This window comes from Pempheris klunzingeri, chromosome 19, assembly GCF_042242105.1.
Source record: "Pempheris klunzingeri isolate RE-2024b chromosome 19, fPemKlu1.hap1, whole genome shotgun sequence".
In the NCBI taxonomy this organism is placed as follows: domain Eukaryota; kingdom Metazoa; phylum Chordata; class Actinopteri; order Acropomatiformes; family Pempheridae; genus Pempheris; species Pempheris klunzingeri.
Genome location: NC_092030.1, coordinates 8,290,061 through 8,304,688, shown reverse-complemented (window position 1 = coordinate 8,304,688; position 14,628 = coordinate 8,290,061). Strand labels below are relative to the sequence as shown.

Sequence of the window (14,628 nt, the reverse complement as noted above, 5' to 3'; positions counted from 1 at the left end):
CCAGTTGTACCTGCTGCAGTTTTAGACCTATGCACAGTGGGAGAGGCTGAGCTTCAGCAGCCCCTCTGTATGCATCTTGTAGAGGAGTTTGAACTCGGCGGGTAGCTGATGGGACTCCTGCCATTTGGTGGTGAACTTGGTGCCCTTCTTGTCATAGTAGTGGTACGGCAGCTCCTTACCCGTGTTTGGGTCCCAGCCGAAGGGCCAGAAGCCGTACAGGTGGATCTGGTCGCACATGGAGGATGCCAGCGTGTACATCAGGATGCCAGTGCTCAGGCGCTTAGGCGACAGCTGCTTGGTTTTCCAGTAGCTGTTGAGTACAAGTGAGAAGAACAATCATACAATAACAGAACCATAAATATATCAAATTACCTGGAGTTTAAGTCACTTAAAAGGGTACAAGTGATGTTAACTTTTTAGGGTCATGGTTTTTAGATTTTGTTTTAAAAAGGCAATGTATTTAAAGGCCTTTATGTACTCAACTGCTGAGAGTTCTTTCTTTAAAACGTGTAGCGCAGACAGAGCTTTATTTTTATTTTCCTGATTTTTAAGTATATATCATCATATCATTTAGTTTTAGTAAGAAGTATTCATATCTTCTTTTCTTATCCTTCATGTTTACCTGTTGTTTTGCCTAATTCAATATTATTTCACCGCTCTGTTTCTCTACTCTGACAGAAATACTGTGTTCATTCACCAATTCACTCAGATTGTCTCTACTGTGCCATTGTTTTGATCGCTGTCATGGAAACTCAACACTTCATGTCGAGATGGTTAACAATAAAGCTCGAAGAGCATTTCAACTTTCCATTCCTCATGGACTTTTAATCTTCAGTTTCACTCATGTCTTCACAGTGAATAATGTCAGCAAGAATTGTTAGAAAAAAGTCATTATTTGTGAATGAAAGCAGCATTTCTGTTGAAGACAAAACCCTCAGTAGCAGAGCGGTGCCTGTGACTGTAGTTGCACTGATGGAATAAGTCCAGCGAAAATCTACATTTTTCCAAGTTTACAATGTGAGCTATTAAAGTACAAATAATTCCCTGTTATTCTGATTCTTCATTGCCAAACAATAAAAATGTATGAATTAGATTCATATTTAAGTATTTTTAAGTCCGCACAAACCTGAATTCCAGTAAATGTTTTTAACTGTTATTAAAAGCAATGATTTCAGATGGTTGAATCTAGAAAAAAAAAAACCCAGATCTGATCACTGCTGAAGCTTTCATCAGGCAGTCCTGCTCTGGAGTTTCACAGAGGGGAAACGCTCCAGGCTGGCCTCAACAAAAGCATTTCCAAGAGTCCTTGAGGTGCTGAAAGCCGTCTGAGCTGCTTAAACGTGGTAATTCTTCCAGCGCAGGTAGTTTTAATGGGATTGGTGAAGATTAGGCTACTGTACGAGCAGCCTATTCTGCCACTACAACACTAAGCACCAGACTTAAATCCCCCTCCACACACAGTTACAGCTCTGTGCCATACCTTTCACTAAATAGCCGCTTCCTTATAATCCGGCTTTGCAGCCTAAATCTTCTCTTTGCTATATAGAGCACAGCTCAATACAATACAACCATGTTAGTTGCTACTGCAAACAGGACAGAGATACTCTGAGAACACTGAGAGAATAAACAGAGAGAGAGAGAGAGAGATGGACAGACTGACATGTCCTGGCACAAACATTGTGAAACATGTGTCCTGCAATTTTAAGACCATACTTTCAAGGTGTAGATGAGGCCTAATTATGTGTGAGTCCACTCTGATGTGAAGAAAATTAGGTGGGCATGTTTTGTGTGACAGGAAGTCGCAGTGTAAAGGTTGGACCATTCTCATCCAGTGATAATATACGTTTAAAGGTTTAAAACAAATGAAACAAAAAGTAAACAGAATTTTGGTCTGGGTGACTATTATTTCTTAGAGTTCCTATTTTTGCCAATTTGCATATAGAAATCAGACATCTGATTTAAGATTTAAGATATACTGACAATGTACCCAAATACAGATTACAGGTTAATACCAATTGGAGATGAGGTTTTAGTGCTACTGCAGTGTTACAGTGTTTTCTTACCTGTTGATATACTGCATGATGTTTCCTGGCCAGGCCAACTGGACCTTCAGCTGCCCTCGATGTTCCACAAAGAAGTCGACCAGCGTCCTCGTCACTGTGGCTGATGTGTGGAAGAAAAAAGCTGGAATCCAAAGGATGGCGCCGTCCAGCTTCTTCAGGCTGAGGAAGAAGTTGTTCCTGTCCTGCACAGTCAGTAGATTGTTGTAGTACTTCTCCAGGATACTAGGGTTAAAAGTCGTCATGTTGGTTCGCCGCCCAACATCCCTCTTAAAGATCTCAGTTGGCGCAAAGTTGCAACGGAAGACGAAGTCAAACTTCTCGATCTGGGCACCACAGCGCGAACCGGTGAGGATTCCGCTGTTGCCGATCACAGCACAGACATTGTAGTGCTTGTTGAGGATCGGTGAGGCCTCGGGGAGGAGTGAACGAAAGTTTTCACCGATGGAGAAGACATACTTGTGGCTGGAGTAGTCATAGTGCATCAGCTGTCCAATTCGGACTGAGCCTCGTGTCAGTGTGAAGTTATGGGGGATGTCGATGTGCTGAGAAATGTCCTGTCTGTGAGACAAAGAAATCTTTTTGTAAATTACTGCATCCTTACTATAAGCATCCAGAGGTCATACTTAATGTAATCATACATCCTTCTACAGGCGAGGGTCACAACCACAGCAACACCTGCACAGTGTAATGGTGTTGGGTTGGACTGTAGGTTCTTCCAACATAAATCTACCTAGTATATGAAAACCACAGGTATCCTTCAAGTATTGTTTTCAACATGCCCACTTCCTGCAGTTCCAAACATGAGTGTTTTTTGGGAAACCTACAAGGGTTGGGCAACTGAACAAACTTATCAGCAATTGGCGATTGTGTCCATCGCTGTTGGGGAGGGTGGGGGGGGAATTAAATTGCAAAGTAAAGCCCAATCTTTTGCATTATAAGTTTTCAAAGACAGCAATTTGCTTCATTTAGGTCCTTTGGCTTGCTGGTGTCACCTACATAAATATTCCACAATGCAATGCACTTGTGAAGAAAACAACAACATTTGTGTTGTATTTGACTATAACCATCACATTACAAAACTGGCTCAGTCACGTTTCTTTCAACTAAGAAATATTGCCTTGCCTAAGAACATTGTAGAGCAAATTATTCATGCGCTTATCTATTTGGGCCTGGACTACTGTAACTCCTTATTCTGCTGTTGAAGTGATACTTCCATTGCTCAAATGTAGCTGGTTGAGATTGCAGCAGCTAGCCTTTCGACAAACACTAAACTAAGAGAACATATTAACCCCATTCTGGCTTCCTGTGCAGTACTCACGTGTACAGGCTGGCGTTTTTTACAACTGGTTGCTCTTCTTCTGTTGGTTTTATTTGATTAGAATTATGATGACAGAGATTCAGATGTAATGTATATCATTCTCAATCTGCATTAAACATGATCAGTATGTAGATTAATGTTTGTGGATAACAGAGGGAAAGACATACTTTGATGATTTCAGTTGCCCCAAAGGATTACACTGAATCCATAGTGGTCCGTTCATGGCTGCCAGTTGAGGTGATCAACTGGACTAATCCCTAAATGTTTTATGCCTACCAGTCAAAATGAAAAAATGGGGCCCAGGTTTAAAAAATACAGAAATGATCCTTTACATTGGAATCGTTTCCAACTACTTAAAAGCTATTTTTATATTACTAAATATTATTACAGCTGTTTTTGACAAATGATCAGCTGGTCGTATAACATCAATTTCGTTCGTCAGTTTGAATAATAGTTCTTTCATACTTACAGATTCGATCGATGCAGATGCAATAAAATGCTTTTGAGCCCAAACCCCAATGCCAACAATAACATGTGGTTTCAACATTTCAGACTCTTTCAGTAAACGATACGAATGTAACTGCTGGATCACTGTTTGTTAGTGTGACACTGTTGAAGTGCTTTTACTCAGGAAAACAGCTGAAGCATCTTACCACTGGTGTTCACTGCTGTAAGTGCTAAAAGCGTGCTGGGCTTTTCGGCTCCATCAAAAAAAAAACTCCACAGAAAGAGTGTGTGTGTGTGTGTGTGTGACAGAGAGAGAGAGAGAGTATAGAGAGAGTATAACCTACTTCAGCTGTATAAAAGCAGTTCTGTTGTAGCTCCATTTAGAGGAGTTCTGCAGGTCCTCACTGAGAGCGCTGGTCAGACTACTGAAAGCTGGATCCAGATACTTCATTGCCAGCTGAGAGCTGCACAGGCGAGCAGGAGGAGGAGGAGGAAATAGAGACATGAAGGTTAACCTAGTCTTTCTGAGTTAGGGGGAGGTCAGCTTCATCCACTTGCACTTCAAAATGTTTTGAGGAGCATTTTAGCTATTTCAAACAAGGTTTGTAGGCAATGTAGAACATAATGGTTTACCTCCACTGAAAACCATTGAAGTATAACTTGTCTAACACAAGCAGTCAGGTGATCAGACAAATTGTGAACAAGCTAATTTACAATCTATCCAGATTATGGAAAACACTTTATTTGGAGGTCAAGGTTCTTACACAGCCAACTTAAATTAGGAAACACTTATTAAACACAAATTTTCACATTCTCTTAAGTTTTGAGTTCAATGAATTAAAGACTAACATGTTTCTTTCCATCACATGAATATAATAATAATAAATCAGAATTATTAATCTTCAGTACCACCCTCTTCACAAAGCTAAAATGCCTCAAAAAGACGCTGATTGAAATGTGCAAGTGTTTGAGAACGTTTAGTTCCAGCCGCAGTAAAAAAACATTCATTCATTCATTCATTCATTCATTTACACTATCAGCTCAGTGTAAATGCAGGCTTTCAGCCTCTCCTACTCTTGAATCTATTCAAATCAGTGCGCTGTGGGAAAATGAGTCAGGCCAAACAGTTGCAGAAATTCTGTCCATCTTAGCAAGTTATTCATAGCTGATTTGAGACTTTGTATGTGGAGTGAAATATTTACCCTTCGACCAGATTTGGTCTTTCACTTTCAAAATGGTTTAAAACAACTCTCCACATTTTGAAATTATGCCTTGTTTATCACATTTCAAGACTTTTGAACTGCGTGGCAAATCTAATGATTGAAATTTGATCTCCTCTTAAGACTGACCATGAGGTCAACGTACTTGTTAAGATGAACACTCGCTTTGCAGTGCAAGAAGCTTCAACTACTCACTACCCATTAGAAGAGTGTATTAAAACCAAGACTTAATCAGGAGATTAAACATGTTCTACAACTACTTTGACAGCTTCTCTACATGCCTTATTTTTGCTTGGAAACCTTGACATTTTTAACATACATATTTCAGGTTTTCGTGTCCATGGTGCTGCGCCCTGGTAAGAACACTTCTCTCTCAGGCCAGAGCACCATTCAGTCTATGTTTCATGTGAAAGAAACTGTCTCACCCAAAGTCAAAATGGAAATCAGTTTTATCTTTGTGCATCTTTTACACAGAACGGTTCAAGGTGTGTTTAGCCTAGCTAAGCAAGTGTGGAAGTAGAGGAAAGCTGCTGGCTTAATTCCATCAAAAGATTAAACTCAACTGGCTGTAAAAAGAACTCTAATTGTATGAAAGCCTATGAGAAAATGAGCCTACTTCTAACTTGATTACTTACATCTGTTTCTTATCATTTTGCTCTTCTCTGAGTCTGGTTATTTGGGAATGCAGCCCAATGCTGGAGTTAAACTCCAGGCAGGCTACACTTAAGTAACATATCAGGACTGTTTGCAGAGCGGCTTCTGCAAGATTACATTTCCACTTAAACCAATGAAACAGAATACATGCATGAGAGCTGTGGTCAGGCAGTTCAGTTTGGAGAGTTTCTACTGGACAAGAGAGAGTGAAACAGCAAACTGTACAACGGAAATGATAAAAGACACACAGAGATGACACTGATCTTCTCATCTGACTGAGGAAGACAAAGAGGATTCTCCACAATGTGTGCGTTTAGATGCACATTCATATCCTGGTTTTGAGCCTCATCCTGGTTTTGATATTATTCAGGATATGATGTTTACATGGAACATGAGAAACATGGTTATTCATATCCCTCTATCCAGGTGTCCGCTAATCTGTGACAGTTTAGTCTTGATTTCCCACATCTCAGCCACTATGTTCTGTGCCAACAAATAATGTTACATACCACAGTATCCTGGTTTTTATTGGAGTACTCAGGCAACATATCCAGGTTTCACAAAACTGGGATATGAAGTTCACATGCGCAAAACATAACCTGGATACTCCAGAAACCTGATCTTAACCAGGATACTCATGAGCATGTAATCACGCTTAGTGTTGGAAAGTTGGTCAAAACAGAGAGCGTGTGTCTACAACACTAATTATCTGCCTTGGACTGAACATCAAATGTCAAGGTTTCAGGTCAAGACTCTGCTATAGTAGACACAACTGATCCAATAAGTTTGCGTTTGGTTCATCTTATGCGATGAATGAGGTTGGTGGAGTTTACCGAATCAGGACCGTGCAAACAGTGTCACAGGTTTGATCACTGAGATTTACTCCAAAATCTCATGTGATCAATTCTGTAACTACACCCTGCCTCTGTGAAGCCCGGCCAGTCTAAAACAAACCTTAACCCTAGAACACTAACCTAACAGTTAGTAGCACCATCACTAACGTCGTTTATATTTCACCCGATAAAAAATACGTCTCATCAAAATATATTACAGTACAACAATACATGGCAAATTGAAGTACTCTTCTTTTATTTTCCCCTACACAACGTCTCATAAAACAAAAAACAAAGGTATCATGGGGGGGGGGGATCGGGAAAAATTAGGGAATCGTTAACGAAAACTTCCTTAAAAAAAAAAAAAAGACACACAATGAAACACAATGAAAATCACGTGACCACAATCGTGTGGTGACCCAACGTTAGTGTTCTAGGGTTAAAGACTATATGCAAATAGTGTTTGACATGGATCTGACTCAGATCTGAGTCAGATCTCCAGCAGCTGTATTTCGTTGTTGCACCACCCACCATCTTTGTAGACAGTGAGGATCAGCCAAGGAGGTGCAGCGCTGAATCAGGATCAGCATGAAATACTGATGAGAACTTCGTATTTTCCCAGAAGAATACTGTGGGAATACTAAAGGTTCTTATATACAAGTTATCATCAAGGCTACAGTTACATATGATTCCTGTCAGCATCAAGGAATATCAGCTTGAATAAAATAAGAAACTTCTACTTTACTGACGGTTTCTTTGGTGGAAATACATGGTGATTTAATAGTATTATAATGAGCTAATGGTTAAACTTCACAAAATTGGAAAACATTTTACTTTATTTCATGCTATTTCAAATCCAGCACCACACCATCCAAAAGGCTTCAGAGAAAATTCAGGGTCAAGACTCGTCGTTGTTAGTGACACCAACAGCTTTTTTCAGCTTGGCCAAAAACAGCTGAAGCAGAAGCCGCTGATTATTTTACAAGAAAGATCAAAGATTCTGCTGGTACAAGTGTGAAAGACTCTCACACCTATAGATAGATAGATAGATAGATAGATAGATAGATAGATAGATAGATAGATAGATAGATAGATAGATAGATAGATAGATAGACAGGTCAAGATCAAGCTCCCATAGAAGAATAGAAATATTCAAATAAAGGAAAAGGAAAGACAGAGGACATCCTTGTGTTTTCCATTAAAAGGTAAGCACTCTGTATTCACCTCAGGTCAGGTTTGCGAGGCGGCCTCTCACTGCAGGAGGAATGTAAAACAAAAACATAAAAATGAACTCACTCACTCTTATCTTAATCATCACCAGCAACGTTTAATGTAACAATAAAACAATTGTAATTGTGATATAATGCAGCTCCAATGGTGATCATTTGAGTCGAAGGGCGCTTTTTGCAACAATTAGAAACATTTAGACAATCAAAAAACACTTTTAACAATACAGTATGAATATATGTGTGTTGAGATGGTTCATTATAAAATGTGACATTCATGGCTCCCAGAGGATGAATGCTCATGACTGTTGAGACTTTTCAACTCGTACCACGACCAGTTAGAAAAATGTGGTTTTAAGTGCTGTCACAGTGTGGCTGTGTGGATGGAAATGTCTGTCTGTCAGTTGGAAATGTCTCAACAACTACTGGATGAATTGCCATGAAATTTGTTTCAGAAATTTGTGTCGTGAACTTTGCAAAGTTCAACTAGCACCATCATTAGATCATAATTTCACTTCTTACTGTAAAAGCAGGCCTAGAAAGCCAACCGTTAGTCTAGTAGAAAGACTCTTTTTCACTGTGATCTGTCCAGCGGTTTTACTGAGGACAGACAGACCATCAGATGGACTAACATCCTTCCATCCACTGTCCACATACAGAGCAAAGCCAAAGGTTTCCCTGAATCACCAAACTCTCACTCCACAACAACACAGCAGGAAACTTACACAGATTTGTCCACTAGCAGAGTGCTTTCACTTCAAAATGCTGCTCTCCTCCATATCTAACTCACTCTAGGTATAACCTTGGCCTGCAGTGACAGCGAGCAAAGAGGAAAATGATTACAAGCTCGAGGAAAATGAATGCGGCTCTCATGCTGTAAATCAGAGCCAAGGACAGCTCGGCGGCCTCCAGAACCTTCATCAGAACGACGCTGTTTTAGCATCGCAGTCTGGACCTGACATGTCAGACGACAAGAATTTACAGAATGATTTTCTATGGAGCAGGACTCCAGTGGTCCTGCTAAACCTGTTAAAAAGTATCAGCTCTCCTGGACTGGATTCAGATGCAGTAAAAATCCAGTAAACCCACATGTAAACACACCCCACACACACAGTGAGGATCTTAAGTCCACTTGACTTCCTACTTTGCTCTCATTGTAATTACTCCTGCCACTAGAGGTCACCTACGTAAACACTGATCCTTGTAACCCTCTTGAAAAAATACCATTGTTGTTTTTTTCAGTATGAGGACATGTTGCTGCAGCATAATCCAACACTGTGTCCCAATTCCACTATATTCTCATTTTCATAGTATAGTTTAGGGCCCATTTGTTTCGCACTTAGTGTACAATCAAACAATGTACTCACCATGTCGTGCTAATATGAAAAGATGCAAGATGTGCAACGACAGATGTCAGTCAGAGTAACGAGGTGGGGAGAACTATTATGGGTGCCCCTAGTTTTGGCAAGTTGATTCATTTCTCCCAAACACAATGTTAAGCGGCTCACAGAGCTCTCGCTCAGAGCTCTGCTTGGATCAGCATGCAACACTCCTGGTTGAAACATGAGCTCAAAATGTCTGTTTCCTTGATAAAAAAGCAAAGGTATAAGCAACAAGCAGCACTTACAGCAGGCAGAAGTTAGAGATTGATCTGTTGAGAGAACAAATTATACAAACTGCAGTTTAAAATGAATTCACTTTCAGATTCTGGGTCAATGTTGGATCAATCTTAAAACTGTGGCGCTTGTTTCTAACTGCAGCATCTTTTCCTTAGCATTGGAGGAAGAGGCTCATGGATATTGTAGTTTTAAGAGCTGTCTGCTACGACAAACTGATGGACAAAACATGACTATCCAGAAGCTAAACTGAAATAAGTGAAACTGTTGGTCGTAACATAGGCCTATATAATCATTTCATCATAATAATCATAATCATGATCATAATCATGTTTTATACTTTATTATTCTTAAGACATGCTTTAGAGATATTCCTGGAGCTGTTGAACCACAATTGATTTTTTTTTGGCATTCTCACCTTTATTGGATAGAATAGTGAAGAGTACACTGGAAATGGAGGACAGAGAAAGAGGGCATTTGACATGCAGCAAAGGGCCCAGGCTGGACGGGAACCCGGGCCGCTGCAGGAAGGACTTGCGCCTTGTGGTACTACTAGGTGAGCTAATATTGTGCCTATTTAATGTAAAATTGAATCTAATGTTTTGCAGCCGATGTGGATTCTTAGATTCCTTTGTGTGTTACATCTTGGGGCCATTATGTCCATTAACAGCACACTCAAAACTAAAGCAATTCAGTCAGCAAACAGATATGAAGTATGTTGTGAATTCTCAAATATTAATTTACTCTAAACTGCAAAGGGATCAAGCATTTTTTTTAAAACTCATAGTAGAGACAAGCTTATTTTTTCTTTTAACAAATTTTTCTCACTCATATTTTATATTTCTGTTCACCTGCAGTTTAAATGTGTTTTCTGTTAATGCTATCTCAACATTTCCTCCATGTTTATCGGTTGTCTTGATAAATTCAATATGACGTACACCTCCACAGTACAACAGCCGTGTTATATCACACTCTGCTGCTCTCAATTTCTCTTTTGACACAAATACAGTTGCTGTTAAATCCAGTCACTTATAATTTACTATCTTTTGATCAATTTCAAGAAAAAAATTAAAACAGGTTGATGTTTCACATTAAAAGCTTTCCAGAGGATCAAAAGGCACCGTCTCTCCCTCTGTGCACAGGCTGTTAATGTGAAACATCTGCAGCAAGTCTATAGCTTCACTGATAGCAGCCTAACAATGATCGAAAAAACAGCAAAGTAGAAGTTTGTCACTTTCCACTGTAAACACACTACACACTCAAATTGAATTGGCACACTGGTCAGATTTCAGCTACATATTAGGTCATCTCAGAAAACCCCTCTGATGTCTTCTGTTTTTCAGCACTAAAGAAAGTTTTATATTCCTTAAACCTAAAAACTAAATCCAAAATACATAATGTGCATAAAATAATTGGGTAGAAACATGGCAATAAATGGACTTCGGAGACAGCAGAAGAGCTGTGAGTGAATGAGCTGCTCTAGTTCACAGCTGTAGGGATTAAGTGACAGATGCCCTGTTTTCCCTCAGGCTGACTGAGAAAACACTGACATGAACTACATTTAGACCAATTTATCAAGGTAAAGCTGTCACCTGATTTAAAAGAAAAATCTTCCAATCAGTGTCGTCCACCATTGACATGAGAGATCTGTTGCAGTCTGCCTGATTATATTCATGAGAAAATGTGTTATTAACCTCTTCGCTGTGTGGTAAAACATATAAACCTGATTAGGCTGAGACATTTTCATCAGATTTTTAAATGTATTAATGAAAAAGTTTGCAGAGACAGCAGCAGTAATGTTAGCTGCTCTGAATTCAGGCAGTTCCCAATACTTTAGCCTACATAATTAGCTTAGCTTAGCCTAAAGACTGAAAGCAGCCAGTCTGGCAGTGTCCACATTTCAAACATGCAACTACCAGCACCTCTGAAGAATATGCTGCGCCTCGAGTGTTTAATCTCTAGGCTAGGCTAACCACATCCTCACTTCATTCTACAATGTGTTTGCCAGCAGCTTCCGTCAAAAAACATCAGTTCCAGCCCAGATCCTCTTCTACGGGGAGGCCAGTGCTCTGCCTGCTGTAACATTTATATACGCGTAGAGGGTTTAGGCATCTGTAACCCAGGAACCATTGTCCCATAACTAGCTGATGGTTGACAAAACCTGGTCCTTGTAGCACATAGGGGTGTAAGCTATGATCTGGAATGATATACCGATTCAGTGATCAAAGATCCAATGGCATTGATGCAAAGCTAAAACATTGATCAAAATCGTTATCTTTATTTTGAAAATCCCATGGCTCATCTGTTTCAAGGAGATGATCGCAAACAGTCAGGAATAGGCAATGAGGATACATACTCCCATATTAGGAATAAATCAGAGGTGTGAATACTTTCAGTTCAGAGAGATCTGAAACTTTACAGACTGCACGCCTGTGTCGTGTGTTGCTGCTAGCTCAGTGAACTCTCTCACCGCATGTAGATGCGCCGAACATGACATAGAGGAAGTTCACCAGCAGTGAGAAAAAATGTTGATACATAACCAGGCAGTATTAAAGAGTGAATAGCCCCAAACTCTACAGCACACTATGCTAACCTACATGTATCATCCAGGTTTTGTAAAGCGAGTGACATCTTTCAGTGAACTTTGTAAAGCACTGTGAGACAACTCTGTTGTGATATTGGGCTATACAAAAGAAATTGAATTGAATTGAATTGAATCAATAATTCGATGTCCGTCAGAGAGGGCTGGTGGTGCGATAGGCGGGGCGTGCCACCCCCAAATATAGTGGCAGGGGACACACTGCTTGCTTTTTTAGAGCAGACATACAGTAAATGTGACTGTGATAAATGGACATATGACATCATCTCAATCATCACAGACCTCTGAAATGAATCGAACCAGAATCAGATAGTGGAAGACGTTGGCTAATATTGTATCATCCAAAGAATCTATATAATATCAGATCCTGATGAAACCTATGATTTACACCCCTAGTAACACACACACCTTTGTGCAAATACAGGAGTTTGCATCCTGTCACAATCCACAAGTTAATGTTTATTATCAAAAAAACCATAACCACGTTCTTGCCCTAACCTTAACTACACCGTGAAGCCATCCTTTTTAAAATATTGGCACTGGACATTACAAACACTGCTACTAATCTGGGCATTGATTGATCTAATAACAGCCTTCTGTTTGCAAAAGGGTTTCACACTTCTGTCTACATCATAGTATGCTGTAGCATTACAGTTTCCCTTTATTAGAACAGTGGGACCCAGCTCAAACCATGACACACAGGACCAGCAGTTCACTACAGTCTGTGGACAGGGGTGTCTGCATATCGTTGGCCCTTTTGTGTATTCATAATATGAATTAATATTTGAATGCAGCATTGTCTGAGAACAAAAAACATGTCTTTCACTTTTTAACCAATCTATAGAGAATGTCAAATACTGCACACAACCACAGTCTGTGAGCTGCAGGCCTCTGACCGCAGAGAGGCCTTCATTCCAGTCTGATCAGTGCAACACCTTCCTGAGCTACTTAAAAGTGTGTTCCAGTGGGCTAAATGTATGTATTGTTCTGATTGGATTGCTCCACGGCTCCAGCACTAACTATAACACTAGGATTGGCATCATTTAGTTGCATAAACAATTAAGACGTGCCTCATTAGAAGCTACACACTGCATCAACTCTACGGTGCATTCAGCTGTTTCCTACCCTGTCAGCATGAACACACCTGACATACCTAAAATAAAACCCAAACACTCAGCTGATCTGATGCAAACGGGGGGGGGGGGGGGGGGGGGACTCACCGAAACCCCGCGTGGAACATGGACATCCTGGATCCTCCATTAGGTCCGTATCTGGGGGTGCTGAGCAGGAAGTCCTTCTTGATGGAAACGTAGCTGATGAGCGACAGGATGAGCAGCGCCACGCTGAACATGACGAGCCCTAGCGCACTGGCGATCCGCACCATCCTGCCTCTCTGCGGGCACCAGCCCCCCCGGACCAGAGGATCACTGACGGGCCAGGACGAGGAGACAGCGAGCACCCAGGCGCACCGCATCCGCGGCAGAGAGAGGGCCTAAACGCGAAGACGACGCGCGCTTCACGTGGATTTCAGAGTCCATGAGGGGAGGAAGGGAGGATGCGGTGGCGCGGCAGCGGCGACGCATGGGCGGCGAACAGCGACGCAGAGACGCAAAAGGCCGGAGAGGCGAACAGGGACTTGTTAAGGCTTTTAACACAGGCCGTGACGCCTACAGAGTCCACGTACTGAGCGGAAACATGAGTGGGAGGCCGCGTTTTGGCAGCCGGTTTCATAACCTCACTGTGAGGCACGGATGTAGAGACGCGTTAGCGGGACACACGGCACAGGAAGAGCGGGCGTGATGCACTGACAGCAGAATGAAGAGGTTTAGGAGGAGGAGCGGGGAGGAGTGGGCTCTTGGAGGGGTTTCTGCTGGCATGCAGGATTAAATTACGGCCGGATTCATAACCTCAAAGCGGTGAAGCGGCGACGTCCTGCAGGGAGAAGATGGTGGCGACCGATGATGCTGATCCCTCTCGTCATCTGCATCCTCGGCGTCTCTCTCCTCCGCTCCAGTGTCATTAATTAAACCGGAGTGTCGCTTTAAGAAGCTCCAGCTCTCCGTATCGCGGTAATCAGATAAGCAGCAGCAGCAGCAGCAACATCCGAGGCGGAGCTCCGATCCTGTTGGAGGCAGAGAGACGCAGAGAGAGGACAGGACTCCCGCCGCTCACACGGACGGGGGGAGGGGGGGGGCGTGAAGTATCAGTGTGAAGTGAGACATAATCAGAAACATGTGAAGATATAATAATGTTGTGTCCTCATGACTCAGCAGAAATGTGCTGCTTTTTCTGATGAAACATCTCCATGGAGAGACATCTGACTTCATGTGTGTTCACATATGGACAAACTTTCACAAAACTCTGAATATACTGGGCGGTATAGGATAGCACACATCTATATATTCAAAACCAAAATGGATTTTCCACATGTGATAATGTGTTCTTAAGGGATTAATAGGCATGTTGCCTATATTTTTGAATTAAACATTTGAAAATCTAATCTTATTATCTAAGACACGTTTTGTTATCACACATATGTAAGAGGAAAAATGTATTTAGGAAGCTGTAGTATCACAATCGACAAGATTGCAGCTGCAGCCATGCCGGTGGCTCTGCGTGACTGTAATTGGCTAAATTCTAACATTAGCATGC

At 41.3% G+C, this 14,628-nt stretch overlaps 1 protein-coding gene across 1 annotated transcript; it reads right to left on the bottom strand.

Moving 5' to 3' along the window:
• st8sia3 (ST8 alpha-N-acetyl-neuraminide alpha-2,8-sialyltransferase 3) lies at nucleotides 1-13,700 on the bottom strand. The gene is made up of 4 exons (XM_070850952.1): nucleotides 13,197-13,700; nucleotides 4,173-4,292; nucleotides 2,064-2,621; nucleotides 1-310 (listed from the first exon to the last, which is right to left on the bottom strand). Exons 1-4 carry the CDS (start codon nucleotides 13,448-13,450, stop codon nucleotides 28-30), a joined length of 1,215 nt encoding a protein of 404 aa, XP_070707053.1. The 5' UTR covers nucleotides 13,451-13,700; the 3' UTR covers nucleotides 1-27.
• Nucleotides 13,701-14,628: the final 928 nt, after the last annotated feature.